Source organism: Condylostylus longicornis, unplaced genomic scaffold (genome assembly GCF_029603195.1).
Source record: "Condylostylus longicornis isolate FDR11 unplaced genomic scaffold, ASM2960319v2 ptg000232l, whole genome shotgun sequence".
Taxonomy (NCBI): Eukaryota; Metazoa; Arthropoda; class Insecta; order Diptera; family Dolichopodidae; genus Condylostylus; species Condylostylus longicornis.
This window is the reverse complement of record NW_026578199.1, coordinates 76,103-92,970: the sequence shown is the minus strand read 5'-3', so window position 1 is coordinate 92,970 and position 16,868 is coordinate 76,103. Positions and strand designations below refer to the sequence as shown.

At 30.9% G+C, this 16,868-nt stretch overlaps 1 protein-coding gene across 4 annotated transcripts in view; it reads left to right on the top strand.

Annotated features, from left to right (window-relative positions):
* Positions 1 to 16,216, top strand: part of LOC129616506 (SITS-binding protein) — a 90,767-nt gene extending 74,551 nt beyond the window's left edge. For all 4 annotated transcript variants that reach the window (XM_055532160.1, XM_055532159.1, XM_055532158.1 and 1 more), the window contains exon 6: positions 15,866 to 16,216. In XM_055532160.1, coding sequence (XP_055388135.1) covers positions 15,866 to 16,002 — 137 coding nt within the window. In that variant the 3' untranslated portion in view covers positions 16,003 to 16,216. The remainder of the gene's footprint in view (positions 1 to 15,865) is intronic.
* Positions 16,217 to 16,868: the final 652 nt, after the last annotated feature.

The following is a 16,868-nucleotide window of genomic DNA, read 5'->3' as shown; positions in this document are numbered from 1 at the left end:
TTACAAATTGGAATAATGAGTTATAGGTAATAAAACAGGTTTTAGGTAATTTTTGAATTCACTTTTTTTATTAACTACATAACATATTTACATAAAAAATAAAATTTTGAATCTCTTTTTTTAAAGCTAATAACATACTTATATAAAAGTATTTACGCTCTCCTTTTCTCCTAAACTACTGTTTCTTATAGAAATGCAACCTTCGACGCTACATCTTCGTTGCATTTCTATTTATATAATAGTAGTAAAATACATTATTATATTTTATTTAAATATGCATACGAGTACAATAAAAACTTTAAAAAATACACCAAATCTTATCAATTTATTAAACAATTTTTATTTTCAATAAACTTTAGTAATATTTTTTCAAAAGCACCTTTATTTTATACTAAATATTATGAACAAAAGACAAAATTTAATTAATATAAATTATAAATCTTCGATTTATTTAATAACACAAATAATAAATATTCACAAAATTATTCACTAAATTTAAATAAAATTTTAAACGACAAATAAAATTATTTTACCCCTTAGCGATCCGGGAATTATTTTTATGAACTGCTACTGGAAAAACGCCTGTTAAATCTTCTTTACAATTTTAAGGGCATTAGTAAGCTTATAGTTAACATACCTAGAAAAATGTTAATTTGGTTCTTAATTGATTTTCGCTTTGTGCTACTCGAATTTCCTGAAATGTTCGCCAGTTATTTTGGGTAACAACCAGAACGCAAATATCAAATTTCAAAAAATCTAATCAATACGTAAAAATATATACCGGGTAGCTGCCATACAACTTAAAAATTTATTTGGCTATATCTCAGAAATTATAAAAGCTGTGGTATTGAAATTTCACACAAACGAATATATTAGTAGGGCCAATGTGCCTGATAAAAGTCGTTGAAATTACTTGGCTGCTTCTGGTACCTGCTATACAACTACAAAAGTTATTTTCTTTTTTGTTTTACCGAGAGGAAGGGTGAAAAATCTCGAAAGACACTGCCAGACGAAAAGCAGTAGTGTGGAACTTTAATCCACTAAAAAACACCCTCCCCAAAATAAACTATAAAACTAGTCGAAAACGACTAACCATTAATTTTGCTCTAACCTTTTTGATTATTTACAAGCTTTTGATCTGGCACAATAGCGTACTAAGTACTCATTGTTCCAGATAAAAAACTCTAAACTAACTCGAGAGGTCTCGTACGTTTAAGTCTCCTAACAAAGTTTTGATTGTCAACCAATCGAGCCGCCTCGATATTGACATGATTGGATAAACGCATTTTATGATTGGCTGCTTGCTTTTTAATTTCGTCTGTGACACTTAGGATCGTGAGATCCCTGTGTATATCGGCATTATGGACATACCAAGGGGCGTTTACAATGTCCCGTAATACTCTATTTTGAAACCTTTGTATAGATTGGATATGATTCTGCGCAGCGCAGCCCCATAACTGAATACCGTAAGCCCAGACAGGCTCAAATATTTGATTATATATCAAAACTTTGTTGTATATTGTCAATTTGGAACGCCTCCCCAAAAGCCATTCAAACTTTCTGCATTCCTCCTCTAGTTGAGATCTCTTTTTCTTTATGTGCTCCTTCCATCTAAGCCTCGCGTCTTGCGGACGGAATCAAGACGCCATTTATTCGAACCGAAAATGAATTGTCAATTTTCCTATTAGTGAAATTTACGTGTACTGATTTCACCTCGTTAAGTTTTAAATTCCACTTTCTAGTCCATTTTGAGATCTCATCACTGGGCTTTTGCAATTTTTGTGTAGATTAATTTTCATTTCGTCCTATTACGATAGCTGCTGTATCACCAGCAAATGTAGCTGTTGTCACTCCTTCCGATTCAGGAATATCACACGTGTATAGCAAGTATAGTATCGGGCCCAATATACCCCCTGTGGTGCCCCCGACTTGATATCCCTAAGCGAAGAGTACTCCTCTTCCTGTTTAACTCGAAATACCCTATTAGTCAGGTAAGATTCGAGCAGGTCAACATACTGCCTTGGTAGTAATCGCCTAAGTTTTTTTATTAATCCACAATGCGAAACCTTATCGAAGGCCTGGGCTACGTCCAAAAATATGATAGAACATATTGTTTTTTCTTCCAGTGAATTTTCTATTAGGTCAGTTATTCTATGAATCTGACCTACGGTTGAGTGGTTCTGGCGAAAACCAAATTGATGATTCGGGATTAACCTTTTACTTTCAATTATAGGCTGGAGTCTTCTCAATAAAAGTTTCTCTAGCAGTTTTGAAATCATAGGCAACAATGAGATTGGTCTATAAGAAGTCGCCCTGTCTATAGGTTTGCCAGGTTTGTGCAGCATGATTATCTCTGCAACTTTCCAAATTTCAGGCACGTAATTGAACCTTATATACGCATTTATTAGGCGCGTAAGCATCGTTATACCCCTTTTGGGTAATTCTTTCAAAATATCAGCCGTTATTAGGTCAAGACCTGGGGCCTTTTTAGGTTTAAGAGTCCTGATTTCTTCTATGAACTCTCTTTCCTTGACAATTGGAATAGTCACGCTATCCCCAACAAAAGTATATTCCTCATTATCATCCACGCCCTGGCTGTCATGCGCCCTGTCCCTGGCTGTCTACCTGTTTCTCGCCCGCCTGCTTCGTCTTACTTTTGCTAGTATATGTGGGGGATAGTTAATGCCCCCCCTCCTAATAACGTTAATTTTGGAACTACTCCAAGCCGCATTTTGAATAATTTTAGTAAAGTTTTCGGCCTCCTCATCTATGTGCTGGGTCGTTCTTATTCTTTTCCTTAGATCTATTTGTCGTTCAATCTCTAAGCGAAATCTTGACCAATCTGTAGTTCCATTTGTCAGCGCAGGTTTCGCTCTTTTCATAACTATATTTTCCTTAAGTTCAAGAATAACCACCGAGTGATCGGAGTCAAGATCAAAGTTATCATGTACCTCGATGAAATTTTTCGCAATCCGTTTTGTTATGAAGAAATCTATTAAATCTGGACACTTATTAACATCGGTTGGCCAATACGTTGGCTTCGCAGTAGAGTGAAAGAGGTACCCCGTGCCGCCAATTGCTACCCTAAGTTCTCTTCCTCTAGTTGAGGTATGACTTGAACCCCAATCAGTGTGCTTGGCGTTAAAGCCACCCCCCAATATAAATCTATTGCCTAGGTCTGTCAGAACGCCTTGAAACATTTCTGCCGTTATTTTAAATCCGGGGTGACAATACAATGCAGCCACTCTTAATTTTTGTTTAGTCGAAGTGATCTAAACCGCTGTCATTTGCATTCCCTCGGTTTGCATCTGGTGCAGATCGCAATGCAGCACATTTTCTTTTATTATTATCGCCGTTCCGCCCTTCGCTATATTTCCAGGATGGTTCGAGTTGTAAATTCTATAACCTGGAAACCGAACCCTGCTTCTTAAGGTCATATGTGTTTCAGTTACGAGGCACACATCTATATTCTGTGTATGCAGAAAAACTTCAAGCATGTCCTTTTTATTTGCAATACCGTTGCAATTCCATGTTGCTATTTTAAAATTGCCTCGTGCCATCATTTACCAAGCCTTTTGGTACTCTTTTTTTTCCCTTCGCTCTCTAAAGTGCTCAATCTCTGAGAGATTTTGTCCATCATATCTAGCATGTTGTGCATCATATTTTGCATTTTATACAAAACATTCACGCCACTGGCCCTTGCTTTATTGCTCGTGCCACCGTCATCAGTTTTCGTTTGGAGAACGTCCTTATATGTTACATCTTTTGAGACTATTCTTTAGGTGAATTGCCTCAGTGGCCGTTCAGAATTCTTCAAGTTGTTGTTGTTGTTATTATTTCTACGTTTTTGTAGTTCCTTAGCTACAAGGCATCCCCTATAGTTTGTTGGGTGGGCCTCTAAGCAATTTGAACACTTTGCTGCAGTACTCTTTGGCTTACTATAATCTGATGTTAAGTGCCTGCCTGCACATTTAACACAATTCGGTTCTCTCTGGCAAAATTTTTGTGTATGTCCATACCTTTGACACCTTTTACAATGCGGAATGGTCCTATCCTTTCGAAGTGCCTCTATCCTAACTTTCATGATGTTTATGGGATCGATTTCATAAATTTTTTTCATCTCCTTTTCATTTGAGAATAATAACATAAACAGCGGTAGAGGCACCATAATGTTCTTCCCATTTTCTTTTATTTTTTAAATTTTATTGGTTACATCTAAGATCTTGTAACCCCTAGAGCTTAGGTCTACTTTCTAAATGTTATTTGGCTATATCTCAGAAGCTATAAAAGCTATGGTATTGAATGTTCACACAAACGAATATATTAATAGGGCCAATGTGTCTGATAAAAGTTGTTGAAATTACTTGGCTCCTTCTGGCAGCTCTGGTACAACTTCAAAAGTTATTTGGCTATATCTCAGAAACTATAAAAGCTATAGTATTGAAATTTCACACAAACGAATATATTAGTAGGGCCGATGTGTTTGACAAAATTCATTAAAATTTCTTGGCTCTTTCTGGTATCCATAAAACTTTAGTAGCAGTTTGGCACACACAGTGTTTTGAAAAGTACTGCACTGAAATTAATGTAGTAATACGGCAACTTAAAGTCATAGCCCGTCCCATAGTCAGTTACAGCATATTTATTCGCACATAGAATAACAAATTCTTACGGGTATCGCAGAATTGACAAGGTCAACTCTATTTTTTCTCGTTTTCGTCTAAAGTCAACTTGGAAATGCCTGTAATATTATTCAAAAGTCTATTACTCGTATTCATAATTCAAACCATAAGCTGAACAAATTTAAGATATATGCTTAGCACTTAATAATTCATTACAAATAAGAGGACCAGTATTTTTCGTTAAATATTCATGTGCCAATTTTGTATGACTATGTCTTAGTCTCGTAAATATTATAAACTGTTTTCGCGTTAATTTATTTAAAAATTTCAAATATGGTAATAACAATGCTCCAAGGTTTGCTAATAGGTTCCTGATTATCCCAAATTAGCAAAAATTTATTGGAGTTATGATCAATAATACTTTCCTTAAAATCTATCAGACTAAATTTATAACTCCCAAGTAAAGTGCCGCAAACTATATCCCACTTATGCAATCATATCCGCCATTTCATTGCTAATTATATCTACATGTGATAGGACCCACAAAAAAGCAAAACAATTATTTGTATCATCAAATTATAAGTAATTCCTTTGTTCATAAAGCGAAAGGATTTGAGGGAAACAATTTAATAATTACGTGTAAAACACTAATGGAATTTGTGCAAATAAAAATATTTTTATTTGCAAAATTTTAATTTGAGTACTTTACTGCTTCTAATATTGCAAATAATTCCTTTAAAAAAATGCTACATCGCTCAGAAAATGTAGCATTTGTAGAAATATGTGGTTTAAATGAAACCACATTCTGTGCCAATTTTACTTAGAAAACCATCACTAAAAATTTTTTTAAAATCCTTGTATTCTATATTTATTTTTTCTTGATATATTTTAAGTTTTCAATGTGTGTTTTCATTCTTACAGATGAAGAATTAATATTTTTCTTTTTATTTTTTTATAAATATTTTGTATTATTTATTAATTGATATAAAGGATGTTCATGTATCAACATTACATTTACTCCGTAATTCATCATTTGCTTTTTCCCTCTTAGGTTTGCAGCAATTTTCCACTATCTAAATAGAAGGACAAGTGTTGGAGTTGTTCTGAAGCTCTAGTTGCTATTCTCATACCAAAATTTAGAACTAGTTCAAAGAATTCAATAATGTTTTATTAGCTAATGCTTATATACCTTATTCTAATACCTTATTCTAATTTAGATAGTATTATAACATTTAAAAGACGTAACAGTAATTTACGGTCAAACTCGTAAGAAAAATTACTTAATATTTTTTAAATATTAAGATCTCTCTGAGCCCTCGTCTTTTAAAATAAGACTTTTCAATTAAAATTTTTACCAAAAAGCAAACATAAAAGCTTTTGTGATTGAACATATTAATTGTTAGTAACTTTAATAAAAAAAATCTGATGTAGTCAGCACATAACCGACCGCATTGAGTATTGTCTAGTTAAGTGAAAGTGTTACAGAATATTATAAAAATATCTGTTAAGTACTTCTTTCCAATTTTTGGACATTAGTAAGCTTATAGTTAACATGAAATACTCGCCAGTTAGTTTCGGTAACAACCAGAACTCAAATATCAAATTTCAAGAAATTCCATCAATTCGTTCCGCAGATATGGTGAAAAACGTAAAATCGGCCTGCGGATCAGTTTTGGAGCCCTGATCTTTCCAAAAAATTTATATGTTCATTGTTTCAATACGAAGAATCTAAATATTAAATTTCAAAGAAATCGGTTGATTATTTCTCATTATATACACAAAAATGTATATTTGGCTCGTAGTAAACGTCCAGTGGCTGATGCCTGATTTCTTTCAAAAGTTAGGAATTTTTGCGGACGGCCGAGCAAAGCTTTTATATGAAATTTCAGGAAAATCGGTTGAAAATTTTCTTCAAAATGTTCAAAAATGTAAAACAGGCCCGCTAAAGAGTGGAGTTCCCGAGGCCTGATATATCCCAAAAGTTGATCAATCGTGCTATGGTGGAAATAAACTAATATAAAAAATTTCATCAAAATCGGTTCAGCAGAACTTGAGATACACGCGTGCACACAAAGACCGACAAACCGACAGGTTGCTAAAAATAGTTTATTTACACTTCCTTACTATGCAGAAGTGCATTGCCACCGAAAACTCGATATGCAAAATTTGTTGCCATCACATAACCTACCTATTGTATACACAACACGGTCGGTGAAAATCAAAGGAACTAATCGTTTTTCTACCTCCATTAAGAATCATATGAACTGTTTTAGTTACCGAAAATTTTTGTCTCCTTTTGTTACTAATTTTTTCATCATTTTTGCCTGTAATAAATGTGGTTAAGTCATCTGCCAAAATGGAGAATTTGACTGACAATATTTTCTAAAAGTTTATAAGTACAATATATAATTTATATTTGCTGTAGTATTATATTTGTTTAAAATTGGTATTAGAGTTGATTTTCTCTAGCTTTCAGGAAATACACCATTGAGCCATTGTACATATCGAGTTATACTAACTTATTACATTCCTCAAGTTTTTTTTAACATATTATAATGTACTCGATCTGACGCCGTAGCGTCTTCCTTACATTTTCCAAACAATTTTCTAATTCCTCAGAAAAAGAAGGTAGCATTCAGTGGTAGTAAATTTATATTATCAGCAAAGGCTCATGTGGTTTATAGAGATCCATTGAAGAGATTGAAATCATGAGAGGCGTACGGCGGGGATGCACACTATAACTTCTATTTTTTAATATTTACTCCGAAGCTATAATTATAGAAGCAATTGAAAACAATAATATTGGCAATTGAAAACAATAATTACATATAACATTCTTTAAGAACTTTTAAGCTCAAAGAATGACCTTTGCTTAAATATGAACACTTTTAAAACCAGGTTTGGCTTAGTTTTAATCGTGAACAACAAAACGATTGAGAGAGTTCCAAGGTTTAAGTATTTAGGAGGTTGGTTGAACGAGAACTGGGACTCAGATATGGAAATTAAATGCCGAATTGAGTACGCCCGTAGCAGTTATAAAAAATATAAAAACATCTTTTGTAACCGACATATTGGTCTAAGTAGTCGCATTCGTTTTGTAAAATGCTACGGTTCTCCTCTACGGAATGGAAGCATGGACACCGAAAGTTTCAACAATGAAGAGGCTGTAAGCTTTTGAGATGTATCTATATCGAAAAATGTTAAAAATACTGGATAGATAGAGTTAGTAACACAAAAGTTTTGAGCAGAATAAATGGTGACCGTCAGGTGTTATTAAAAATTAAAGGTAGAGAAAGAGCATACTTGGATTATCTAATGCTCAACGGAAAATATCAAATTTTGCATTTAAACCTGCAAGGAAAACAAATGCCGCGGTTGCGAAATATTCGGCAATGGACTGGCCTTCAAGCAATCAGGCAACTAATACATACCACACAGAATAAGGAGAGCTTTAGCAATGTAATCGCAAATATTCTGTAATGAATAAGCAGGTGAAGAAGAAGAATTCAGTAGCAGACAACAACGAATGTAAACGTTTGTTTTTCTAAATTTTGAGAAATTCAGCCTCATATTCGCTCGAATCAGACATCTTTATAAAATGGTCCAAAAAGTTGTTTATAAATATTACTTCTTTTATTTACGATTTAGTCAATTCAAATTTGAGTAGTTACTTTTCTACACTGTCTCTCACCATTAATAGCCCTAATTTTTTGAAAAGCATCACCATTTAGTGTATTACTATTAATACTCAAAACATATTTTTCCGAGCCTACTTTTTTGTAATATCTAATTAATTTACGTGATATATAGAGCTAGCCACCAAAAATTCTCCATAGTCTGTTAACCCCATTCTAAGTTTGTATTTTGTTATTAGTTTCCTTCTATTCTTTATTGTAATTTTGATATCTTCATCGGAATAAAGTGATTCCGTGGCGGACAACGTAAGCTGTTTTTTAATTTTGCTAAAATTAGTTTCAGGAATACCTGTTTTGCAGCCCCCAGTACACAATTCCTAATATTTTCTTCATATTTACTAATTGTAAAATAGTTAATATCAGATTTCCTCTTAAGTTTGATATAATTTGAAAATTTCTCCCAATTAGGTTTTTTCATAAACCATATTCGTTTCTCCGTCTTATGGCAGTTTTCTCCGTCCAAAGCAAACTTATATCATTTTGAATTTTACCCATATGAAAAAAATTTGATTGTCTACTAATTTCAATAACAGGTATAAAATATAAATATGATAACCAAATTTAATTGGCTTTATACTAATACTTGTATATACAAATAGTATTCAATATAATTCAATTTAAAATATTATTTGGTAATTTGATTGTTATGTTTTTATTGTTGCTGTCTTTTATAAATTATTATTTTATTTTTTTTGTTTTTAATTTTATTGCTTTAATAATCAAACTCTTCATAACAGAACTGTTTGGCTACTCAAATATCAATATTAATTAAATTAAATTCTAAATTAAACATCAATTTTAAATTCTATTATAAGGTAAATTAAAAAATTATGAAGTCTTGGTAAATTAAAAAATTTTTAATTTCCAACCTTTTCTGTCTTCCAAATAGAACTTAAATAAAGTTGAGTCAAACCAATGGTTTGTATTATAGGACTTTTCCCTTTAACAAGTGAAAATTCTGCTTTTAAATACAATCTACATATGTATACCTACCACATTATTAAAATTATTTTCATTCATATACAAAACTATTTCTAGGATTCCATATATTTAGGATGAATGATTTATGCAGTCTTGGAAATAAAGCAAAAATTAACATAAAAAGGAGTTAACATAATGCTCGATTTTAAGGGTTAATTGCGTGAGTTAAGAAAAATAATTATATTTTTTAATTTCATGGAATTTACCGTTAGCTTTTTGCGTTTATAGAAATTTGAAAAAGCTTGCAGTTTCGGAAATGTAGAGTATCAAAAATTCAAATTTTACAAATTTCAAGGGGGGATAACTTGAGAGGGGGTAGAGATGGAAAATAATTTTCTTCTAACGAAATAAACTATTTGTTAATGTCTAACAGCCTCTAATTTCAAGCTTCTATAGCCTGGGGTCTTGAAGAAAAACGTAATCAAAAATTTGCAAAAAAAAAAGACTTTAGATAACGGTAAATTTGAACGGCCATTTTGTTTTTCTAAAGGTTAGCTATAGTATACCGCGCTAGGGGAAGCAAGCCGCTGCCTTTCTGCGTTTACAAAATTTCAAAAATGCTTATGGTTTCATTGCAACAAATAGTTAAAAAAGGACATTTTTAGGGTTTTGGGAGGTATAACTTCTAGAGGGGGGAGATAGGTAAAAATTTTGTTCTACGGAAATAAATTTCTAGTAAAGATCTATGTACATACAAAATTTCAGCTTTCTATCTTCAAGGGTGTAGAAGACGGACGGACGGACGGACAGAGTAAAACTAATAAGCACTTTGTTTCAAAAAATTTTTGGAAAAGTGCTAAAAATAACAAAAATTTTTGAAAAAGAAACTGGCAAAAAGAAAAAAATAATTATCACAATACATAGTATTCCGTATTATCAAGAACAAAGTTTAGAAATCGATTTTAAGCCGTATCTAAATCCAGAACTAATCAATGACACTGAACTGTCAAACAAAGTTTTTTTAACATTACGGGGTACAAATTTTTCTTTTCTTTTTAAATTGACATAATAAATAAAATTAAAAATATTATTGGGATCATCTTTAAAACTTGCAACCTATTATTAACTTTGTAAATCAAAGTCTACGCAAAAAGTAAAAATTAGGGCTATGTCGATTTAAATATTAACTAAAGCATACTGGTACCACGTATCGTTAAAAGCTTGTAACAGCATATTCAGAATTTTTTAAAACTATTTGCTTTTAACATTATAAATTTTTTATAGATACGATATGGAGCGTGAAACATCGCTAACGTTTGCGGTGTTTTGCAATACAGAATACTGCAAACATTACAAATGGATTTTCGGTGTTTACAAGACTGTATATTTTGTATTATTTCAATATGAAATACTTATATTTTATCAATATAAAATACTTATATAGTTATATACTTACCAATAGTTAATACAAAATATAATGTATTATGCCAACATCTGCAGTCGTGTCATATTATAATATAATATTTACAAATACATTGATGTTGTTTCGTGAATGATACATTGATGGTGATTGACCATATCGATTATAAAAATATTATCTTGTTGAAATCTAAAAAATTGATGGGTTCTAAAATAGATCTGATTCAGATTTAACATGGTGTGGATAATCCGAATTCTGTTGAAATAACTGGACACGCCAATTAATTTGGGAACTAGTAAAAAGGACTTATACCTCCTTTTCGATGTCCAGAAGTGGCTATAATAAGCTCACATAACCTACTAATTGTATACACAATGCGATAAATCGGTAAAAAAATGTTGATCTTAAAAGATTATCATAAACCGTGCAGAATATCAGATTGGTATCCGAAAACTCTAGGTTCGATCTAAGAAAGTTAAGAAATTTAAAAAAAAGTTCTTTTAGTGAATAACTTTACTAAAAATAGTGCAACCAATAGTTGCTAAATCGGCTAAAAAAATTATTAGATCCGTAATACATATTATCTAATTTCATTAGATAATATTATTTTCATACCTCGAACAACTTTCTTCTAAAGAAAAAGAATTTTGAACAGCGTATTTTAACTCGCACTTCTAGAAATTGATTACTATAGAGCATAGTATCAAAAACAGGGAAGACCCCTGCAAGATGTAGTGCCGTTTTGTAAAAAAATTTTCAAAACCAACTTGGGAGTGGCGGGTGGTAGAGTTCTTGCATATTCTGGGACCTCACTCGAAAAACTCTAGTGCAATACCTTTTGTCGGAAAAAGTATCCGTTCTTTTCCTCATCTCAGAAGTTTCTATCTGATATATATATGTATGTATAATACACTAATTATAGCCAGATTTATGATAAAAAGAATAATGTAACAAAAAAGTTTTCTTAATTCTCATCTTACACATAATAACTATGTTATACATATCGTATTCGTAAAATTGTATCGTATAAAGCGTACACATGTTTTGCTCCCTAATTGAATAAGTCTGCTACGCTTACGCAGCAAATGGCGTTACATATTATTCATTTTTAACTTAATATACATACATATATTAATATTATTGTTATTTTAATGATATTTGAAGTTTTCTCCAAACTAAATAAAATCAGCAAATCAATATAATTCGTGAATGATTTATACATATGCAAGCATATGAAGTAAATTTATTCTGAAAGATGAGAACGGAGTAAATCTATTTTACTTTTTACTTATTGTGATTACAATAGGTAGGTTACATGATGGTAACAGATTTTGCATATCAAGTTTTCGGTGGAAACGCACTTCTCCATGGTAGGGAAGTGTAAAAAAACTATTTTTAGCAACCTCGCGGACTGTCATGAACCGATTTTCATGAAATTTTATATGTAAGTTTATTTCGACTATGGCACTGATTCATCAACTTTTGGGATATATCAGACCTCGAGAATTGCTATTTGTGGCGGGCCAGTTTTACATTTTTAATCATTATGAAAAAAATATTCAGGAGATTTACTTGAAATTTCATATATAAGATCGCTCGACCGTCCGTGAAACCACCTAACTTTTGAAAGATATCAGGAGTCAGTATCTGAACGTTTACTACGGGCCAAATATACATTTTTGCGTATATAAAGAGAAATAATCCACCGATGTCATTCAAATTTAATGTTTAAATTTTTCGTGTTAAAGCAATGAGCATATAAATTTTTTTGGATTTTACATTTTTTACAACATCTACGGAACGGATTGATGGAATTTTTTGAAATTTGATATTTGAGTTCTGGTTGTTACAGAAACTAACTGGCAAGCATTTCAGGGAATTGAAAAATTTACATTTTTCTAGGTATGTTAACTATAAACTTACTAATGCCATAAAAATTGTAAAGAAGTATTTAACAGCCATTTTTATAATATTCCGTAATATTTTCACTTAGATACGCAATATTATCTTACACATAACTAGGCAATAATTGAATCATATTCAAAACTGTGCATATGGAAATAAATTTTAAACACATAATTATTAAATCAAGGGGGTAAACATACAGAAAAAAATTTTTCAAATAAAGAAAAGGTTAAGGCATAAATAAAATAATATTTTTGTCCAAATGTATGTTATGTATGCACATATGAACGTATTCGAATTGAACATTTTAAAATTTTTCGTTCCAACATATGAACGCATGTATATACTCGTATTAATGGATTAGAATTGAACATTTTGAAATTTTTTGGTGGAAAGATTAGAAATAAAATTTTAAGTACCAACATACATAATTATGAATGTATACCTATTTTTAATACCCGCACGAACGTATGTTCGAAGGGTATGCTAAATTTGTCTTACCATTTGTACCGGTTCGAATAGCTGCCATACAACTTCAAAATTTATTTGGCTTTATCTCAGAAATTATTAAAGCTGTGGTATTAATTCAATTCACTCACACAAGTGAATATATTAGTTGGGCTACTGTGCCTGATAAAAGTCGTTGAAATTACTTGGCGCCTTCTGGTACCTGCCATACATCTTTAAAAGTTGTTTGGCCATATCTCAGAAACTATAAAAGCTATGGTATTTAAATTTCACACAAGCAAATATATTAGTAGGGAAAAGTGTATTAGAATAGGGAAATGTATTAGAATTTAACATTTTACAGTTTTTCGCTTGAACAATAAAAATAAAATTTTAAGTATATACATACATAAATTGTGCATGCATATGTTTTTAAAGCTTGCTGACGAAACATAATATTCAAAACAATAACAAATGAAGCATTAATATTCAGATGCCGCAAAACATCTGATGTCTTTGATAAAAGCTGAACATTTATATACGTTAAGCTTATTTCGATTTTTCGAACTAAAAATATGTGAGATATTTTCAAATATTATTTATTTCTTTCTAATAATAACGTAAAACGTATCATTTATTTCTTGGTTTGTGTTTCTAATTATAAAAAGTACAAAAGAAAAACGTGCTTTTGTTACACAAAAATTTTTTCAGAAAATCTTAAAATAGAGCTATTTCGGGGCTAAAAAGTTCCAATGTCAGATTTTTCTGGGACCCTGGAGGCAAAACCCTATCTAATGTCTTTTGTCCCATGGGTCTACCCCCTCTAGAAGTACCCGTATTTTTTGACACCTGAGAAGTAACTATATATATATATAACTAGTCGTGTGTGCTTGCATTGCAAGTTTTGCAAGTATTATGCCTGTAGTTTTGAAATTGTGTTCCATTCTGTGTGTGAGATATTTTAAGTTCACTTTTCTTTCTTCAAAAACACACCCGTAATATACATATAGATATGTTTTTTCCTAATATTTTATAAGATAAAACTTAAAATAAAAAAAGCTCTTAAACTAATTACGAAAGAGTACATAATTAAGCAAATAATTAGTTGCTTTGAGATCTAATATCTTTTGAGTAATTTATTTCAGAACCTCGCTTTGAGTTATGTTGCATAAAATTGTAAAATACTTTTGACAATAAGCACTTTAAGCGATCAATTACTGCTTACGCAAAAAATAATTCGCTACTAAAATTCATGCGCATATGTATTTGGATTTACAGGCGAATAAAATGCGTGAATGTGTAATCAGTTAACACTAAAACTAACGTATATACTCGTAGGTAATGCGTATGACATACGATTTCTATGCAAAAAGTCTCAGGTTCGGACCCTGTAAAATGCGATTTGTTTAAAAAAATTTGTCAGATAAACTTTTTTTTATTGATAATTTTATTTTGTTTTGTTTTTATTTAAAATAAAATTAAAAAACCTTTACCCTAACAAATCAATATCAGCGAGTTTCCGTTCTTAATATTTTTTTGAAAATACCCTATTTTTAAGAAGTTTAATGCAATAGAATAACATTTTCTTATAAAATTTTGTCCTAAAAATATATTGTCAAGAAATTTAATGTACACTTATGTTTTGCTTACTAATACATTTTGCAGCAGATCGCGAAAAAAATACATAACTAAACGCGTACGCACATACTTATTATAAAACAATGTAGATTTTATTAAATCTTTACAATTTTCTTAAGAAAGTGTTCACTTTTTGTTATAACTCACACTTCCAAATATGAACTTACATACAATATTTATACCACCAAAATAAATAAAAAATTTCCCGCTACAGGATGTAGTACCATTTTGTAAAAAACGGTCACAAAGCATCTTGGGAGGGGATGAAGAGGAAGGGTAGGTGGAATTAATGCTTTTTCTAGGACCCTAAAGGCAAAACCCTATCTAATGCCTTTTATCCCATGCCTTTATTATTATCTCTAGCCTTTCTAGAAGTACCCGTACTTTTTGACACCTGAGAAGTAGCTATGTACATATAATAATTGTTTACGTAGGGTGATATACGCACCAATATCTTGATTTTGTTTTAATATCTTCAATCATATTATTTGAATTTAGTGCGAATCTGGCCAGAAAATTGTGGCCAGATTTGTGATAAACAGAAATAACGTCCACAAAGAGAAAATGAAGAAAAAAACATGACAAAGAGGAAACGAAAAAATGTCTCAATGCTTATATGTATTATGTTATAAAATTGTATCGTATAATGTGTATACAGTTTTTGTTCACAAATTGAACAAGCCTGCTAAGCAGTAGAAGGCTTTAGATATTATTCATTCGTAATAAATAGCGTTATAATATTGTTATTTGAAATTTTTACAAAACTAAATTATATCCGCAAACTAATATAATTTGTGAATGGTTATTAATGCATACGAAATAAAGTTATATTCAAAGATGAGAACAGAGTGTATTTTTCAACTTTTTTTATTCTTAATTTTGTTTACGAAATTAAGTGTCCAAAAAAGTTTTGAAGAACTTTTCCAAGAAATGTCATTCAAATAAAAAGAAAACGTACATCCTATGATATTACGAAATCTTGGAAAATAATCGTATTGTTGAGGATGGGGAGGGTGATAGCTTTGATGCTGTTGAAGCGTTGTGTTTGGAAAATATTTAGTTAGAAAAGTTATGTATCGAAAAATTTTAAAAGTAGATGCAGCGCATCGAGCAAAAATAACGGGCTTTAGTGAGATATTTAGCGTTTTTGAAAAAAACATATTTCGAATACATATTTTGAATACATACCAAAATTTATGCGAAGTATTTTTTTGCAGTATATCTACCTCAAGGTGTGTGGAAGGATGGAATAGACGGAAGTCTTAGGAAAGGCAGTCGATGGATCCATAGTTACAAAGTTCCAACGGAAAAAGTAGCTTACTTTGTCAAAATGCCGGACAACACTAGATTTTGAAATAAAGTTGGCAGAATTATTTAACACAAGGATCAATACATTTTGAAAATCAATAGTTGTAATATTTTAAAAGACTTGTATGAAAATGATATTAAGTAGATGGTTATTTTCAAACTGACCTAAATGGAATATTGCTCCACTTGGGCTTAAAATAACGGCAAAAATTCAATTAACTGTAATTCAATAAAAAATTCAATAAAAAGATAACTTCAAAATAAATCATCCAGATTTAAAATTATTTATATTAGTTGTAATTTTATACATAGTATTTATAATAATTTATGCTTCTCTATATTTATATTTTTATCTTTAATACATTAGAAGAACGTCACAAAATATTACTTGACCATGAATCCAAAAAGGAAAGTAAATGGAAACTAAAGTACTCTTTTTCAAAAACATGTACGTAATCAATATTCCTTTCATATGCCGTTTTTTATATACACAGAAAAAAAACGCATACCTAATGAGGCTATAAAACATTACGAAGGTCATATTTCTGCTTTGAAAATAAAATATTCCATAACTCGTAATATTTTTACTCAAAGTAGAAATAATTTTTATCTTTACATATATGATATAAACATATTTCAATGCTTCATATAATCAAACGCGCTATAATTATTTCATGGATATGGATGAAATAAAGCTATAAGAGATATAATGCATAGCAAATTCGTAAAAAAACCAATTTTGATATATTATAAATGTTGTAATAAAGATATAATAATAACTCTTTTCAAAATAGATTGTAGCTGAATAAAAAATGTTTTGATGAACACAAGCTTATCGATATTCAAATAAAAACAATAGCAAACGAGAACTTATTTATTCTTAATGAAGCATGGAAATTATGCTAAACTTGT